Source organism: Monodon monoceros, unplaced genomic scaffold (assembly GCF_005190385.1).
Source record: "Monodon monoceros isolate NGI ecotype Baffin Bay Population unplaced genomic scaffold, NGI_Narwhal_1 Super_Scaffold_1, whole genome shotgun sequence".
Taxonomy (NCBI): domain Eukaryota; kingdom Metazoa; phylum Chordata; class Mammalia; order Artiodactyla; family Monodontidae; genus Monodon; species Monodon monoceros.
In genome coordinates, this window is record NW_021703765.1 from 78,633,634 (window position 1) to 78,650,796 (window position 17,163).

The window sequence follows — 17,163 nt, forward strand, 5'->3', positions numbered from 1 at the left end:
TGTCCCAGGTCATACATTAAAAATGTTAGAATTTGGGAAAAAAAACAGGTTTATGCTTTTTTCTCATGGCACTAAAATACTTTTACTGTCCAAGCATTGTTTTTCCCAACTTCCCACACAGTCCTATCGTCCCGAGTTTGAAACTGCCGTTCCAATACTTGTCCAGATAGTGCAACTTCATTTTATGGACACCTATGAATATAAATATTATGCATAAATAAAAGCAGATGGGCCGTCATTCGCCCCTCAGAAGCTAACAGGACCCTGGGTGGGTGGGTGCCGGCTGTGGCCAGGCCTTGTGTCCTCCGCCCCTAGGCAGAAAGGCAAAGATCAAGAAACTAGACGATGGTGGAAACTTCCCCATGAACCCTAGGCTTTCCCTTTTCTACACAGAAAGGCAAAAAAGGCCTCTGCACCTTTCACCTGACTGCCGCTCATCCCGCACTTCAGCATGACTGCAATCCCTAAAAATGTCAGTCACTCTGCGCGCCTCAGCTCGAGGGCCCCAGGCGCCCGGATGTTGCCCGCGCTTTTGGAAACTTCGCGATCTTGGCCACCGCCCCACCACAATTTCCCAAAGAACAACTTCGCTTTACGGCGGCGAAGAGCCTAAGCGGGCCTCCGTAGAGCCGTCTCTCGCCGACTTCTCTTTTCATTGGTTGTGAGCGAGGTGGGCGGGTCGTCGAGGCGTCTGAGGAAGAGAGGGCGGCGGCGGTTGTGGTGACTGAGCGGAGCCCAGTGACAGGATGGTGAGGGCGGCAGCTGCGGCGACAGAGGCCTGCCTCTCGGTTGGGGTGCTGCGTCGTTGGGAGACGCTGGGAGTCTCTGGGCGAGGGCTTAAACGATCCCGGAGGCCGTGGCGGGCGCGGCCGGGGCCCGGGCCTGGGGAAAGACAAGGGAGGAAAAAGCGGCCACCTTTGGGTGCGGCCAGCCCTGGCCTCGCAGCCCAGCCCCAGGAGCCACAGGACGTCCGAGGGGGGAAAGGGTCCCTTTCAGCTGCAGCTTCTGTCACGAGCCCCTCACGCCCGAGCCGGGGAAGGCCTTTGGGCCTGTGCCTCGAGCGTCCCAGAGAAAGGAGCACGGGAACTCCGCCGTTTCCAGACGTTTCCTTGCTCCTTTCGCGCAAAAAGCACCTCCCGCTAGTAGGTAACCCACCGGTTACCACCCCCATGTGGCGAAAGCTGGCTTCTCGGAGGCAAAACGGGAAGAAGCAAGCTACCATTTAGTTTGCTGTCTAGAGAAAGTGGATAAGAGCTGTCCCCTTCGCCCCTGAAATACCGTGCAGCTGCCATTGAAATGTGGCAGTGGGCCCTGAAAAGGACTGGATTTAGCTTTTAGGGTTACTGGAACTACTTCCTCAGGCTGCTGCGACCCTTTAGAGCAGGATTCCTTAATGGTTTTCGAACTCCTTGAAATGGTTTGGAATACGTTTTGGAACGTTTTTCTGGTGAAAGGGTCATTGTTGGCAGCAAGGAGTAGTTTGGGAAGCTTTACCTCATTCGTCCATCAGATTGCCCCAGATCATCCCCTCACCCCCAGGAGGTCGGTACCCCAAGGCCTGCCTACGTGAAAACTCGGGAACTGCTGCCAGAGAGGGCTAATAGCGGTAATCAGATTTTCAAAGTGACCTTGACCCCCTACAAAGTGAAGAACGGTTTTAAAAGGGTTTCTGATGATCTTGGTATTGTGTTGCTGAAGAGAGACTTCTCTCTCTGATGAACATCTATTGCATTTTTAAGATGATCGTGATTTTACGACCAGCAGCCTTTAAGGTGCCTTATAGACGTGACAGCCAAAGATTCATGGTCTCTGGTTCTTTAGCTTCTTTATGTATGTTAGAGACTTTAATCCCACTTTTGATTTTTGCTTCTAAACAGACTCCGGATTAGAGTAGTCCAGTTTACAGTAATTTTGAGACAGTTATCCCTGGGAGAAGATGAAATTACCTGACATGATTTCTATATTAATGTTTCTGAAGTTTTTTTGAGAGGTGAACACTTTTTCAGGGTAGTTGTACTGAAATATCACTTTTCATGTGAAATAGAACTGGGCAAAATTTAGAGTTAGTCGATTCTTTTACAATTAAAAGCATTTTATTTGGCAAAAGAGACCAGAAATGTTCAATATACAGTAGTATCCAGAGTCTATGGGCAGCAAATTCAAGTGTGGGGAAAGTCCAGATTTAGCTGGAGGAAGGTGTCTGCTTTTATTATCCAAGTACATCCAATACTTGATAATGTATTCATAGTGCTGTGTTAGATCTTCTGTACAGAATGACCTAGCTGCAGCATAATTTTCCAACTACTAGAATTTTAAACATAGGAGGATTAAAATCAATATACTTGAAGAATAATTAGTCCTAAAGATCCAGAAAATGTTAGCTTTCATTTAAGCTATTGCTGATGAATTTTCCAAATAAAATTCTAAACAGAACAGGAAACAAAACGGATGGGAGTCAAAGTGGCGAATGAGATTAGGAAAAGTCGAAAAAATTTTAAATGTGTGTGTGTGAGAGAGAGAGATATCTAATAGTACAGCATATGGTTCTTTTGGTAATGTTTTGAGCAAAGCTGATTTTTAACATTTTCTTTCATAACACTCAGAAATCATTAACAGTTGTTTGCATATTCATTTGATGAGTTTTTTGTTCTTTTTTTGGTTTGTTTCTTTTCGTTGCTTTCTTTTAACATTGGTCATGTTTCACCCTTTTTTTTTCATTCCCCTGTCTGCAATCAACTTCTTCATTCCACTAAGGCTGGGCACAGAGTAAGTTTCTTCTCTTAGCTCCTACTAACAATGGTGGTTGGGTGCTGTTACTGGGATTTCACCCTTTTATGTCTATCAAATAGGAAGTAACCAAATTCCTATGCTTTGATTAGGTTGGTTCTTTATTTGAATTTAACAAGACCGCCATTTCCAGGATCTTTTGCTGTCTTAAAAGACTCTGTAATCTATGTCTAACCTGAACTGTCCAAAGTGTGGAATTTGGGCAAAGACACTGCTCAAAGTATGGTATTTGTTATGTGACACTCTTCCCCCTATAACTTAAAAAGCTGCAGGAAATCAAAGTCCTAGTAAGGATCCTTACTAATTTGAAATAGTTTCTGTGTGGCCATTCATAGTTATATCTTTAGACTGCTAATAGTCTAGGTGCACTTGGGCATAATCCTCAGTACATTATAGAATTTAGCTCATAGATCATTATAAAGTATCATGTCTTACTAATGTTCGTTCTACCACATTCAGATTGAACAGCTCATTCATTATTAGGCCCAAACATTTTCAACCTGTTATAGACATATACCCTTAATTTATGAGTTTGAGGTTCTTTTTTTTTTAATATAGAAATCTATTTTTTTACCTTTTTCTCAAATGCCAGCTTCCCACATTAACTATGTACTTCAATTCATATCTGAAGGGATCCCCCTCTAAAGATGAAGATTGTTCTATCTCCAGGTACTTTTGTATTGATTATCACTGAGGGTGGAAACTATGTGGTGGTTTTTAGTTTTATAGATGTTTTGTCCACTAAGATTTGGATTGAAACAATATGTCATTGAGCAAATACCAGCTGAAACTACTCTTTGTAAAGAAGCTTATTTAATAATTTCTTTTAAAGTGAGCTAGTTTTGTAACCTTGTGTTACCTCAGTTACTTTATATCCTGATAACATTTCCTTTCCTTTGTAATCATTTTGATATTTGTTGCAAGATGAATCAAGCTTATTGTGATAATAATTTTAATTTTACACATTTTGGTTTTGATTAATTTCAACTTACAAAGTCTGTAGTGGCCAAACTTTGCTGTTTATCCTGTTTTAGATATTTAATGTTTTCTTTGGTAATATTAAAGAATAGTAATGCGTTCTTTAGAACCAGTTAAAGGGCATGTACATTTATGGATGGGATATCTGTGTGGGAAAGGATCCTGTCATAGAATGAAGGTGCTTATACTGTCTGCAGCCATACCACCCTGAACGCGCCAGATCTCGTCTGAAGGTGCTTATACCAATGGACATGGAGAAATTGACTCTCTTGTCCTTTGGAGGGCGAATACTATTTTTAAATGATCTTTTTGACATTATTGTGTTAAGTGGTGTATATATGTCAAATCTTGAAATTTTAAAATTAAAAATCTGCAGGATTGAGGTTTTTTAATTCTTTTATATTTATATGCAGAATTTGTTTTTGTCATCTGAGATTGTTCCAACTCTAAACCACCTCCTGCTGAATTCATCACTTATTTAGCTGATCTCTCTCTTTTTTTAATGCTCTAATGCACATGAAAGATTGATATGTTATTTTAAGTTTGGGAACTAAACTGAGGATACATAGACAATTTGATCTAAACAAAAATATGACAGTCAGGATTTCTAATGATGAAGGAAAGAGAAGATAACAAAATTATAGTTCAGAAGCACATGTTTGCCCTATTGAAACTCTTTGCAACATAGGCTGTTTTTATTCCTCTGCAATGTATAGTTAATATTTTAAGTAACAAATATTGTAAATTTTGGCTACTGTTCCTCCAAATAGTTGTCAGTCTAGTAAATTATAGAATTAACTTTTTTTTCCTCTATCATTATAATTTTAACCATTCTTTTTATTAACATCCCTGGAATCAATATATGATGTTTTACATTAACACTGCAGAAATATGAATTACCATATCAAATTCCATAGGGCCTGGTAGTATATTTTTCATTTTTCAATTTTTTTGAGTGTAATTTATAGGTCTCTGAATGAATCGCTTTAGAAAGCTTGATTTTATTCTTGATAAATAGAATGATTACCGGTATTGTGTGCACACCTATTTATGACCCAAATAAACTAAGATTGATTTAGAATCATATGTGTGTTTAAGTGGTCATGATAGGAACTATGTGAGTAACTTCTGCTCTTTTGGGTTTTGGAATCTCTGATTAGTTTAATTTAAAAGAGGACTTATGGGAGGAGAATATCTTGTTTTGAAATCATGTTTAACATTACACCTTTTCTCACCTTGACACTTTAAAGTTGGTGTTGGTATTAGGAGACCTGCACATCCCACACCGGTGCAACAGTTTGCCAGCTAAATTCAAAAAACTGCTGGTGCCAGGAAAGATTCAGCACATTCTCTGCACTGGAAACCTTTGTACCAAAGAGAGTTATGACTATCTCAAGACTCTGGCTGGTGATGTTCATATTGTGAGAGGAGACTTCGATGAGGTGATGTACTTCCCTTTCCCTTCCCAAATATTCCCTTTCCTTTTTTTTTTCCTGTTGTGTTGATTATATATTAATTAAATATTTCCTTTTCTTGATTTATATATATATAAGGTTTATTTTTGAGACCAGAGTTTCTCAACTGTTAAGGTTTGTTTTGCTTTTTTTTTTTTTAGTTTTCCAATGTAAAATTATTACACATACCCCTCCCTTACAGTTTGAAAATCACTGATTTTAGACTACTTAATAAACATATTACATACTTGTTCTAATTAAATTGATATGGTTTTGTCAATATTTTTTGTAGTACTATCATTTAGTTTAAAAAGTTTTTGTCAGGAACTTACCCCGCCACCACCTCTGCTACCCTGTTCCAAGCTACTTATCACTTTACTGTGTTCCAGCTTCCTGACTCTATCCTTGCTCCCTCCACAGTTTATTCTCCACGTAGCAACCAGAGTGATCCTTTTTAGGTGAAGTAAGAAAACCCTGCCATGGCTCCCTATCTCAAAGGTTAACTATAAACAGGCATGAGGGAGTTTTGAGGAGGGGATAGACTTTTCTATATCTTACTGTGGCAGTGCTTACACAACTGTATGCATTTGTCAAAACTCCTTGAATTGTATACCAAAAAGGGTACGTAAATTTTACCTCAATAAACCTAACTTTAAAGGAAAAATAAGGAGTTCTGGAGTTCCAACTTTGTCCATTAATTAATAATGAGATTTTAGGCAAGTTACATCCTCTTTCTTAGTTCCCTACTATGTAAATATGATTGGAATAGATGATTTTTAAGACCCATGACAGTGCTAACATTGTATGACCTAGCTTAATAAACCTGATTCTAGTATGAAAATTTTATTTTTTATTCCTAGGAATATAAGCTTTTTCATAAACTATTTAAATTCATTGGTGCTTTTTTTTTTTTTTTGGTGTTAAGTTTGAATAAACTAGAGGTGGCATGAAAGTGAAAAGTGGGGTGGGGGGGATGAGAAGGGAAGGGGCAAACATCTTGTCAATAATTCGAGTATATGTTTGCCATTTGTTAAAAATATATTAGGGGTTCTGTTTATGATATGCTAAAGATAGTTTCAGTAGCAAGAATTAAATTTTTTGCTTGACCCTGGAGCCATACTACCAGGGTTTGGATCTTGGCTCAAACACTTAATAACGTGTGCTCCTAGGCAAGTTATTTTAACCTCTCTGTGCCTCAGTTTCCTCATCCATAAAATGGGAGTCATAATAGAATCTACCTCTTAGGATTGTTTGTAATTATTACATAGGTTGATATTTATAAACTTCTTAGAATAGTGCCTGGTTCATACTAAGTGCTACATAAGTTTAACTATCATTATTATTTTAAGCCATCTATGTAACTATTAAAGCCTGGGATATAATTTGAACATATCCTAGCTTACAGGTCATATTCCTTGGATTCTTAAATAAAGGAAACATAAATTTGGGGGAATTATCCTTTACAGAAAGCCAAAAAGAACTCATTCTATAAAAATAAACTCAACAAAGGGATTGCGTGATAAGTTCCAGTTTACCTAAAGTAAATTACGTTTTGAGCACCGTTGCAGCCTTAGAGATTGAGAAGAAATCGAATATTTATTTAACAAATATGTTGGTTGTGGAGCACTGTAGTAAAACACCCATATGAGATTGAATATTTAAGAAGGTTATTTTTTAAACCTCTATGTCTCTAAAATATTTGTTTTTCTTATGTCTATTTCATATTTTAGAATCTGAATTATCCAGAACAGAAAGTTGTAACTGTTGGGCAGTTCAAAATTGGTTTGATCCATGGACATCAAGTTATTCCATGGGGAGATATGGCCAGCTTAGCCCTGTTGCAGAGGCAGTTTGATGTGGATATTCTTATTTCAGGACATACACATAAATTTGAAGCATTTGAGCATGAAAATAAATTCTACATTAATCCAGGTTCTGCCACTGGAGCCTATAATGCCTTGGAAACGTGAGTAGTATGCAATTTGGGAATTTGGGGGTTTCATAAAGTTAATAATTGTACAAGTGACATTTCATAAAAGAGAAATGTGATTATTTAAATAATTATAGCCTTTTTGGCAATCTTCTATTGGTGATTATTCTTTTTAATATGTCTAACAACCAGATTTCTCCTTGAATCCAAATTGTCATCCTAAATTGAAATTTATAGTGCTACTGCTTTTTAGTACAAAACACTGACATTATTTATATTTTCTTCCAGAAACATTATTCCTTCATTTGTGTTGATGGATATCCAGGCTTCTACAGTTGTCACTTATGTGTATCAGCTAATTGGAGATGACGTGAAAGTAGAACGAATTGAATACAAAAAATCTTAAAGCGAGGCGTGTCCTGATGATATTTCTGTTGGGCTTTTTTTTTTTTTCCATTCCCCTGTTCAACTCAAGTAATTAAATGTTTAAGAGCCACAAAATTGTATCACTTTTATAATATTTTGCAGTAAAATGTAATCTCGTCTTCTGTTAATACAATGTTCTAAGCTTCCTGTAAACTATAAGATTATATTTAGTTTAAGTATATGATTTCTATGAAAAAACATCCACCACACAGTAAATGGTCACATGTTAAGAAAAATTTATCCTTGTAAATATCTTCATAGTTGATATTTGGAACTTTACTACCAAAGTAGTGCATGAGGAGAAAGAATCTAGATTTTCTTGTATACATTCTTCTCCAGTAATAAACAGTTACCTTTCATTTATATTTTCTTGATAAACTGTGTTTTAATTTTTAAAACTTATGAAAATAAGAGGCCAAATGAAACTGCAGACAAGTGTTACAGTGATAAGGTAGATGAGATGACCTTTCAGAGCTCTTTCTTAAAACGTTCTAGGTCATAATGTTGGACTCAGATTTTATTAACTAAATAGAATACCATATTGACATAGTAAATCATCAGTGATTCTTCATACTGTTGCTTTTAAGTGCCCTATTCTTTACGTTTTAACAACAAAAAAATTTTTTTAAACACTACTGTGTAATTTGAAAAGATACGTGCACTCCAGTGTTCATAGCAACATTATTTACAATTGCCAAGATATGAAAACAACCTAAGGGTCCATCAACAGAAGAGTGGATAAAGACGATGTGGTGTGTATGTGTGTGTGTGTATGTACACACGTACATGCATACGTACATACACAGTGTAATATTAGTCATAAAAAAGTGAAATTTTGCCATTTGCAACAATATGGATGGACTTGGAGGGTATTATGCTAAGTGAAATAAGTCAGAGCAAGACAAATTACTGTATGATATCACTTATATGTGGAATCTAAAAAATAAACTAGTGAATATAACGAAAAGGAAACACAGATGTAGAGAACAAACTAGTGGTTACCAGTGGGGAGAGGGAACTGGGGAGAGGCAAGATAGGGTAGAGGATCAAGAGGTACAAACTATTATGTATAAATAAATAAGCTACAAGGATATATTATACATCACAAAGAATATAGCCAATATTTTACAATAACTATAAATGGACTATAACCTTTAAAAATTGTGAATCACTATGTTGTACACCTGCAACTTACATAATATTGTATATCAACTATACCTCAAAAAGTTAAAATTACAAAAAATAAAAATTTAAAACACTAATGTTCTAAAACATTTAGAAGGCAAGCACACTAGAGCAAAAATGTAATGTGAACAATCCTTTCATTAACACAACTATTCCCAACTTAAATCTAGTTTGAGGGTCCAGGTGTTTGGCAATTTTCATAAAATAGGGCAAACTGATATTTCCATTTTTAACTTGTGTTCAAGCAGATAATATTTATTGAGGAAGCCAGGATGTTACCTCTATCAAATGCTATTCTATATCAGGATATTCAGAGTTTTCCTCAGCCTGATTTGGAAAATATTTCCAGGATATTCTAATGTTGCTATTTTAGGACTTACTGTAAACAGAGAATTATACAATGTATTTTTCAGATTTAAAGAAGAATAATTCAGTTTTAGGTGACAAGAAGAATTTTAATTGTACCTAGCTAGGACTACACGCATATATTTCACACAAATTTTATTACACAAAATATTCGTACGTGGAACTACATCAAACCATTTACATGGTAGTAAAAGTTTCTGAACAAACTAAAATTACTTAATGACTCAGTGGTGAATAACAATACTGAATGCAGAGAGAGGACACAATTCACAATCCCTTCCCCCCACCTTTGGCACATCACCAATACTCAAGATTGTCAAGTTAGCATCAGATGTTCTCCGTGTTCTTCAATTGACATTGATTGCATACACTTATTTAGCAAATCATCTTCCTTTTTTTCTTCATTCATGTATGATTCAGAATCATTTGTAGAAACTGAAGGAAAAAATAAAGAGTTTATAATGTCTGTTTTGGAAATAAAGTATTTCATCCTGAAAATTGAGATTTGTATACAAGAACAACCTTCAAAATGACCTACTTTTTTAATAAGCCTTTGGCAAAAACAAATTGCAATTTTCAAAATTTGATTATCTCCCCCTCCCCCTAGATCTCTTATTTTTTAAAATAAGATGCCCAGTACTGTATTCTAGCCAAGTTATTGTATAGCAAATTCTCTGTTACTAAGTCCTATTTTCCCATTGCTTTTCAAAATCTTTTGACTGGGGGAAGTTATAGCTTCAGTATTCTCTGTTTTCCTTAAGTTCCTTCTCATTTCTTTTCTCTTGGGGGACCATGGGGACTTTTCCTCTATCTGTGGTTTCCTCCAGCTGTTCTTTTTGGAACCAGACTTACCTTCTCCCCTGCCATTTCCCTCATTTCTTGGATAGGCATGGTATGGTACTTACAGCAGAGCTGAGTGGTGCTGTCATACAGCAGTGGGATATGGGTTCAGAAGGCCTAAGTTCCCTGTTTCCTACCAACTTCCCTACTCACTGTGGTAGTAACTAGGAAATTATTTCACTTCCACTTAATCCTTTCCACTTTATCAATTCTGAGGAATATTTCTCAGCATTCAGTCTTTCTCTTGCCTTTTTCATTTTGTGATATTCTGTACTTGTGGTAGAAGGATCCTTTATGCTGATCCTTCCCAAATGTGGATTTGTCTGAGTTGCTCTGTAAAATTTTGATAATAATAATTGGTTTGTTTCCACTGGTTTGAATATTAAACAAAATGGTATAGGTGATATAGCCCTTTGTTAACTATTTGATTCTATACAAAATATTGCTGTCTGGGGACTTCCCTGGTGGTCCATAGGTTACGATTCTGTGCTTCCACTGCAGGGGGAATGAGTTCGATCCCTGATCGGGGAAATAAGATCCTGCATGCAGGAGTCCCTGAGCAGTGTGTTCTTTTAAATGAAAGCAGAAATCGATTTCATGTTTAGTTTTTGTTTGTTTTTTTTTTTGCGGTACGCGGGCCTCTCACTGTTGTGGCCTCTCTCGTTGCGGAGCACAGGCTCCGGACGCGCATGGCTCACGGGCCTAGCCGCTCCGCGGCATGTGGGATCTTCCCGGACCGGGGCATGAACCCATGTCCCCTGCATCGGCAGGCGGACTCTCAACCACTGCGCCACCAGGGAAGCCCTCATGTTTAGTTTTGTTTGGAGCAATATAAGCAAGTCACATTCTAAATTTTTTTAATGTCTTCTCTAATAGAAATGGAACTATATTGGGTTTAATATTTTTTAGCATGACATCTTTAAAAATGCATATATTAAGAATTCCACATTTACCTGATTGCATGAACAGTCTGCCTGGTTTTCTAAAAATCTTCAGTGACTTACATCTTGTTTTAGATGCATATCCAGTTTTTAAACTGTAAGAAAGAGAAGCATCTTAATTGGAACCAGCACAGTGAACAGCTGCCAAATGCATGTGGAAGACCATATACATTCTTTTTATTAAGCTGCCGGCATCACCAAAGAGACCCTTTCAGACCCTGAATTCTCCCGTGACATACTAACCCTGAGATGCAAAGCTAACGATTATAGCGCAGGTTGAATAATCAGGCATCTTAATCTCTTTTTTCCTTTTTCCTTTTTTGTTTATAGTATTCCCCTGTGCATAAGCCATCATATGCTTCTCCTTTTGAAAGTGTTTGTATTATTTTAAATTTGAGTGAGAATCATTTAAAAGGGCAGTCTTCCATATCTTTAGCTGATCGAAATTTTTACAATTCCACAAAGTTCTAAAAACAGTAACATATCCCAGTCAGCTCAGTAAAGAGACTATAAGATAGCATTCTTTTGTGCTTTTTGCCCAACCTATTCTGAATTTAATAAAGTGAACATGTTAGGGAACACAAGATTTAATGTCATTTAGCTCAAATAAAATTGAGGGGTACATTTTTCTCTTAAAGAGTAGGAAACAAACCCTTCTTTGTTTCTCACTGGTCGCCAAAGGGAATGCTGTATGATCATCTCAGGTGCAGATGCAGCTGCAATGTTAGAAGGCCCCGAGTCCTCTCTCTCCAGCTGGTGTCGCCATGTAGTGCAGGGGTAATGCTGCTTCTGTGAGTAACGAGAACTGAGGTGGCTCCTGTGATGAGCGAGGACACCTGTCACACAAATCACCTCTGTTAGAACACCCTCTTGTTTCTTGTGAGAACTAGTGAGAAACTACCTGGAGGTGCACCTGCCTGGTTTTTGTGAGCTGTGCTGGGTCACATGCATGTACTGCCTCTTCATTAACGTCCTCAGATAGTTTGCATTATAGATCTTAGCAATGCTGCACAGGTAACGCTTCTGGCCTAAGGTGAGGTCTGGATGCTAGAAGACAAAACAAGATTTATAGGCTGCATTGTAGAACAGAGGTTGGCAATATTCCATATCTGAAAGGATAGAATGTTCATTTGGCCAAAAAATTAAGAGAGAAAGAAATGGCCATTTAAATAGTACAAGTGACTCTGTTTGCCATTTCCACTCAAGTGATTCAGATGCCCACTGGGTTTGAGAAACACTGCCCTAGAAGAATAAGGAAAGTGTGAATCTGCTGTCTGTCAATGAGTCTTAGTTCCCATGTGCCTCTCAGTGAGTGTAGGCATCTTGCCTTCTGAATATGATGTTTGAGGTGGTACCTCAAAAGTGGTACCTAAAAGAAACACAATTAGTCTTAGAAACAGTCTTTTCTAGCACCAGAAGAATAACTCTCGGTGTTGGACAGACTGAGGGTAGTCTGTTGGTCTCCTATATAGGTAATTTTTTTTTTTGGCCGTGCCTAGAGGCATGTGGGATCTTAGTTCCTGACCTGGGATCAAACCTGTGCCCCCTGCAGTGGAAGTATGGCGTCTTAATCACTGGACCACCAGGGAAGTCCCGGTCATATAAGTAATTTTGACTAAGATTTTCACTGTACTTGCTGATTTTAGAAGTTAACGCTCACCTAAAATGCAAGACTCCACTATATACGCATGTGTATATACATACAAACACAAGATTTACTGAACTGAATAGGTAATAAATGCAGAGAAAATATTAAATGTTGGTCAGAAATAACTTATCAGTTTGCACAGATCTTTAGTAACCCTAATTTATATTGCTCTAGAGAGGGTACTTCCGCCAGCTATGATCTTTAATGGGTAATACAGGTCAACAGTTATGAAGTGTTTATTGCCATTTTCTTTACTTACTTGCTTTTAATTTTGTGGTCCTTGAGCAAAATCTTTATGAGGTTGGGTTTCTGTCTCTAGAGTGGAACTTTCCTCAAGCATCTTTGTGCTTGGCACTGAGCTTCCTGAGTAAAGGTACATTAGATCCAAAGTATCATAAAACCCTGAAAGAACTCTTATGATAGGGAATCTATAATGATAAAATCCTTGCATTCACTCATGAGTTTACCCAGCAGATATTTATAGACTCCTAGACAATGTGCTGGGTGTACTTGTCTTCTACAGTGCCTTACCCTCTAACTAGCTTATCTTCAATAAAGAGTTCAGCTCTGAATACAAAGACTATCGGTATTTAAATAAAATATTGGTATTTGGTTAGCATACCTTTAGAAAGGATGTCTCTGTCATTGACTTAGGGATGTGAATTGTTTGAACTTGAGGCGTTTTCCATAACTCTTGCAGCATGGCTATGTGTGAGTTCATTTTGTGTCCATCTTTGAATCTATCTGTAGGCAAGGACATTATTATGTGAATTTCATAAGCAAAGATAAGTTTAACAAATTAATTATTAAGATCCATCTATTTACATGTGTCATTGATTATCCTGGAATACCAGTATGAGTCAGACTGTTAAATCTGAAGAGACATTATGATATGCCATTTGGTTTTAGAGCACACAAAAATCTAAGATATTTATAAATATTTACTATATATAATGATATATAATCATTACATATGGACAAAATTATTTTGAACTCAGCTGAGATGCAAAATGTTGATAGTAACTTATTTCTTTAGTTTATTGTATGTCAGACCATACTAAACAGGAATATACATGCAGGATTTGTGCTTTAAAGATTTTCAAAAATATTTTATCATTCATTTGCCTTCAGTATATAGTTTCGAAATTCTATTCTGCATTAGACTCAAGATAGAATAACACACATTTTATCCCTTTAATGAGGCAGTGTTAAAATGAAGAGCTTTAGGGACTTCCCTGTTGGCGCAGTGGTTAAGAATCCACCTGCCAGTGCAGGGGACACGGGTTCAATCCCTGGTCCGGGAAGATTCCACATGCCGTGGAGCAGCTAAGCCCATGTGCCACAACTACTGAGCCTGCGCGCCTAGAGCCTGTGCTCCGCAACAAGAGAAGCCATCGCAGTGAGAAGCCCACGCATGGCAGGAAAGAGTAACCCCCACTCGCCGCAACTAGAGAAAGCCCGCGCGCAGCAACAAAGACCCAACACAGCCATAAATAAATTAATTAATAATAATTTAGGGCTTCCCTGGTGGCGCAGTGGTTGAGAGGCCGCCTGCCGATGCAGGGGACACGGGTTCGTGCCCTGGTCCGGGAAAATCCCACATGCCGCAGAGCGGCTGGGCCCGTGAGCCATGGCCGTTGAGCCTGCGCGTCCGGAGCCTGTGCACCGCAACGGGAGAGGCCACAACAGTGAGAGGCCAGCGTACCGCAAAAAAAAAAAAAATAATAATAATAATAATTTTTTAAAAAAGAGAAACTGCCATCAAGGTGGTTTCATCTTCTAAAAAAAATATAAAAAAAAAATAATAATAGCTAAACGCAACAAACAACCCAATTGAAAATTGGCAAAGGGCTTGAATAGACTTTGGATGTCTCCAAAGAAGATATACAAATGGCTAACAAACACATGAAAAGATGCTCACTACCACTAATGATTAGGGAAATGCAAATAAAAATCACAGTGAGATATCACTTAATACCCATAAGGATGACTATCATCAAAAAAACAGAAAACAAGTGTTAGCTGGGATATGGAGAAATCGGAGCCCTGCGCACTGCTGGTGGGAATATATTGAATAAAATGATGCAGCTGCTGTGGAAACAGTATGGCGGTTCCTCAAAAAAAGCAAACAGAATTGCCATATGATTCAGCAATTCCATTTTAAAACAACCACATGTATATAAAATAAATAGTGATATATATGTATATACACGCAGATATGTGTGTGTTTTTCCTAGGTAACTGTTAGGACTATAAATTTTCCAAGGAAAAGCAAAGTGAATTCAGGTTTATATATCATTGAATTGAAATTGCTCCCCTCAAAAAATTAGTGAGAGGTCTTGGGGGCCTGTCTTAACCTCTTACCTCCAGCAGCTCTATCCTTTACTTCAAGTGAGAGGAAAATAGCAGCATTGAGAAATATTTTATGTTCTTTGAAGTTGAACAATTTAGAATTTTTTCCTTCAACCTGTGTATAAACCCCAGGTTGTGTTCTGTCCTTTTCAACCAACATCAGTTATAAACACAGTTCTTTTCAGATTCATTGCAATTTTGAAGTACTCTTTTGATGTGAGATAGCTTAACAGGAGACAAAGAACCTGCTGGATTGTTGTTTGAAAATCTTAAAGAGTTTACCAAGGATGCTAATGAAGACTTTTTAAAATTCCATTGTGTGAGTAGTTATAGCAAAACTGGCTTCTCTGAGCCATATTACTGATACATATTATCCGCTTTATATGCTCTACTCACCAATACCTTTGGAATTCTGGTAATAAGAATATCCAGCTGATCTGTTTAAAAAAAAAAAGGGATGTAAATAATATGTAATAATTGACAGCTTTATAAGCATTAAAGAAAGTATTTTAAATGAAAAAAGGACAGTATTGCAGATGCTTTTTAATTTTCATGTTTCCATCAGATAATAATGTCTTGCAAATCTTCTCCTGTAATTCTGGTTATATTCTAATGACTCCAGGCTTCTTCAAAGTGGGTTATCTGAGATTTTTACCATTCTGTAAAGGATTTACTGTAAGCCAGATTTGGCTTTACTTTTACAGCCACCTAATCTAATTCCTACACCGAGCTCAATAAAGTTGTTTGGGCTTCTGTGCTATTCATGATATTTTCTTCCTTTATTTTTAATAAAGTAATTTATTGTATGTAATTTAAGGTGAATTGGAACTGATAAGTTGGTCTGGAATGTTGCTAATTTTGTACAAGTTCATTTTTTCTTTTCTCAAATTGACAAACACTCCCCTTTTCCTCTTCCTGCAATTTATTCAATGACCAAGAATTCATTGATCCCCTGAGATACTGGGATCCAGAACTTTGCCAAGCGCTGTGACAAACAGAAAAGAAACACACAACCCCATCCTATCTTTAGAAATCCTAAATCCACAAATACATTTATTTTTTTAAAAAAACGTGGCCATGGGTGCAGCAGGAGCTATGACGGTGGGCTTCAGAGGAACACCGGGCAATTCTCACTTTTAGGGAATAACTCATGCAAGGGATGAGGAGGTACTGCCCACAGCAGTAACTTCAGCAACTAATTGTCTTCAGCATCCAGGAAATAATAGTAAAAACCTGCTCAAAATGAAATGGATTTATGAAAAAGGAACTACTGAGTGAAGAAAATGTTAAAATCAAGGTGTCTCTAAGATTCAGAGTCATCTGTCTCATTACAGATTATGAATCCCAACTTGACATAAAGGTGGCTAATGTCACACACAGGGAAATTATTTGACTTGGAAGTGCTTCTTTGAACCTCTGTTCCCTTGGTGCCCCCCAAACCCCCAACCCCACCCCGCCAACCCCTTTTTTGTAGAAATACGTTGACCAGACCGCAAAATTGCCAGCAGATTTCGTAGCGCCCCCTGGGGCAGAAGAGGCACCCAGGCGACTGTCGCAGTCATCGCGTTTAGTCAGTCATTGCACCAACCCTCTTCCTAAGCTTCCCTCTGAAGCCCTTCCCCTAAACTGAGTCGGCTTCCATATTTCCCATCGCGGCCACAACAAAGGTTCTCTCTTCCTCTCACTTCAGTACATTGGGGACCAGTCTACTGGAGCAGCCTGCTCCTACCCACTCCTCTACCCGGGGATCACGACCCGGGGCTGATCGCCATCTTCCCAAACCCCTCAGGGCCCCGCAGCCTCACCCGCCGCCGCCACCCTCGGCCCTGGCCCCTGTGGGCGGCTCTGTGGAAGAACTGCACTCCGTCCACTCGGACACTGGACCCTGGCCGGGCATCTCCTCCCGTGTGCCCTGAAGGCGAGCTATGTGCGGGAGAAGCTTTCCCCTTTCCCCTCCCCTGTCAGCACGCGTGCGTCAGGCAGGGCAATACTGGGGGTGAAGAGGCAGACGCCGGATTCCAGCCCCCTCCGATGAAGTCCGGACACTGCCCGAACAGCTTCGGGAGAGCGGGGAGGGCAGATCCACGATCCCGGAGTTAAGTTGGGGGAGGGGCGGGAGTCCTTTAGTTGATTGAGCGTTTGTACGTTTGCATCTTTTTGTGGAAGGGATGCGTCACGGAAAGGAAGTATACCTTCCCTCTAAAACGGAAGGTGCCTTCCACCTCAGTTCCAGATCCTCTGCAAATTTGTAAATCT

General features: G+C 38.5%; 3 protein-coding genes across 8 annotated transcripts in view; 1 reads left to right on the forward strand and 2 right to left on the reverse strand.

Moving 5' to 3' along the window:
* The window catches only part of RAD9B (RAD9 checkpoint clamp component B), a 31,800-nt gene extending 31,247 nt beyond the window's left edge, over positions 1–553 (reverse strand). For all 3 annotated transcript variants that reach the window (XM_029229296.1, XM_029229285.1, XM_029229276.1), the window contains exon 1: positions 417–553. In XM_029229296.1, the coding sequence (XP_029085129.1) occupies positions 417–453 (37 nt within the window). In that variant the 5' untranslated portion in view covers positions 454–553. The remainder of the gene's footprint in view (positions 1–416) is intronic.
* Positions 554–654: 101 nt separating this feature from the next.
* VPS29 (VPS29 retromer complex component) lies at positions 655–7,938 on the forward strand. 3 transcript variants are annotated; one of them, XR_003795345.1, is made up of 6 exons: positions 690–749; positions 2,755–2,766; positions 3,380–3,456; positions 5,016–5,207; positions 6,950–7,185; positions 7,438–7,938. XR_003795345.1 is itself a non-coding variant. In XM_029234341.1 (5 exons), the coding sequence occupies exons 1-5, from the start codon at positions 747–749 to the stop codon at positions 7,553–7,555; spliced, it is 561 nt and encodes a 186-aa protein (XP_029090174.1). In that variant the 5' UTR covers positions 655–746; the 3' UTR covers positions 7,556–7,938. The 3 variants fall into 3 exon arrangements, 2 of the variants coding, with proteins under 2 accessions (XP_029090174.1, XP_029090183.1); XM_029234341.1 differs by lacking the exon at positions 3,380–3,456 and having other exon boundaries at positions 655–749; XM_029234350.1 differs by lacking the exons at positions 2,755–2,766; positions 3,380–3,456 and having other exon boundaries at positions 671–749.
* Positions 7,939–8,783: 845 nt separating this feature from the next.
* Positions 8,784–17,010, reverse strand: FAM216A (family with sequence similarity 216 member A). 2 transcript variants are annotated; one of them, XM_029228888.1, is made up of 7 exons: positions 16,713–16,847; positions 15,310–15,344; positions 13,178–13,299; positions 11,825–11,954; positions 11,560–11,743; positions 10,920–11,002; positions 8,784–9,561 (listed from the first exon to the last, which is right to left on the reverse strand). In XM_029228888.1, the coding sequence occupies exons 1-7, from the start codon at positions 16,802–16,804 to the stop codon at positions 9,443–9,445; spliced, it is 765 nt and encodes a 254-aa protein (XP_029084721.1). In that variant the 5' UTR covers positions 16,805–16,847; the 3' UTR covers positions 8,784–9,442. The 2 variants fall into 2 exon arrangements, with proteins under 2 accessions (XP_029084721.1, XP_029084711.1); XM_029228878.1 differs by having other exon boundaries at positions 9,195–9,561; positions 15,304–15,344; positions 16,713–17,010.
* Between the last annotated feature and the right edge of the window lie 153 nt (positions 17,011–17,163).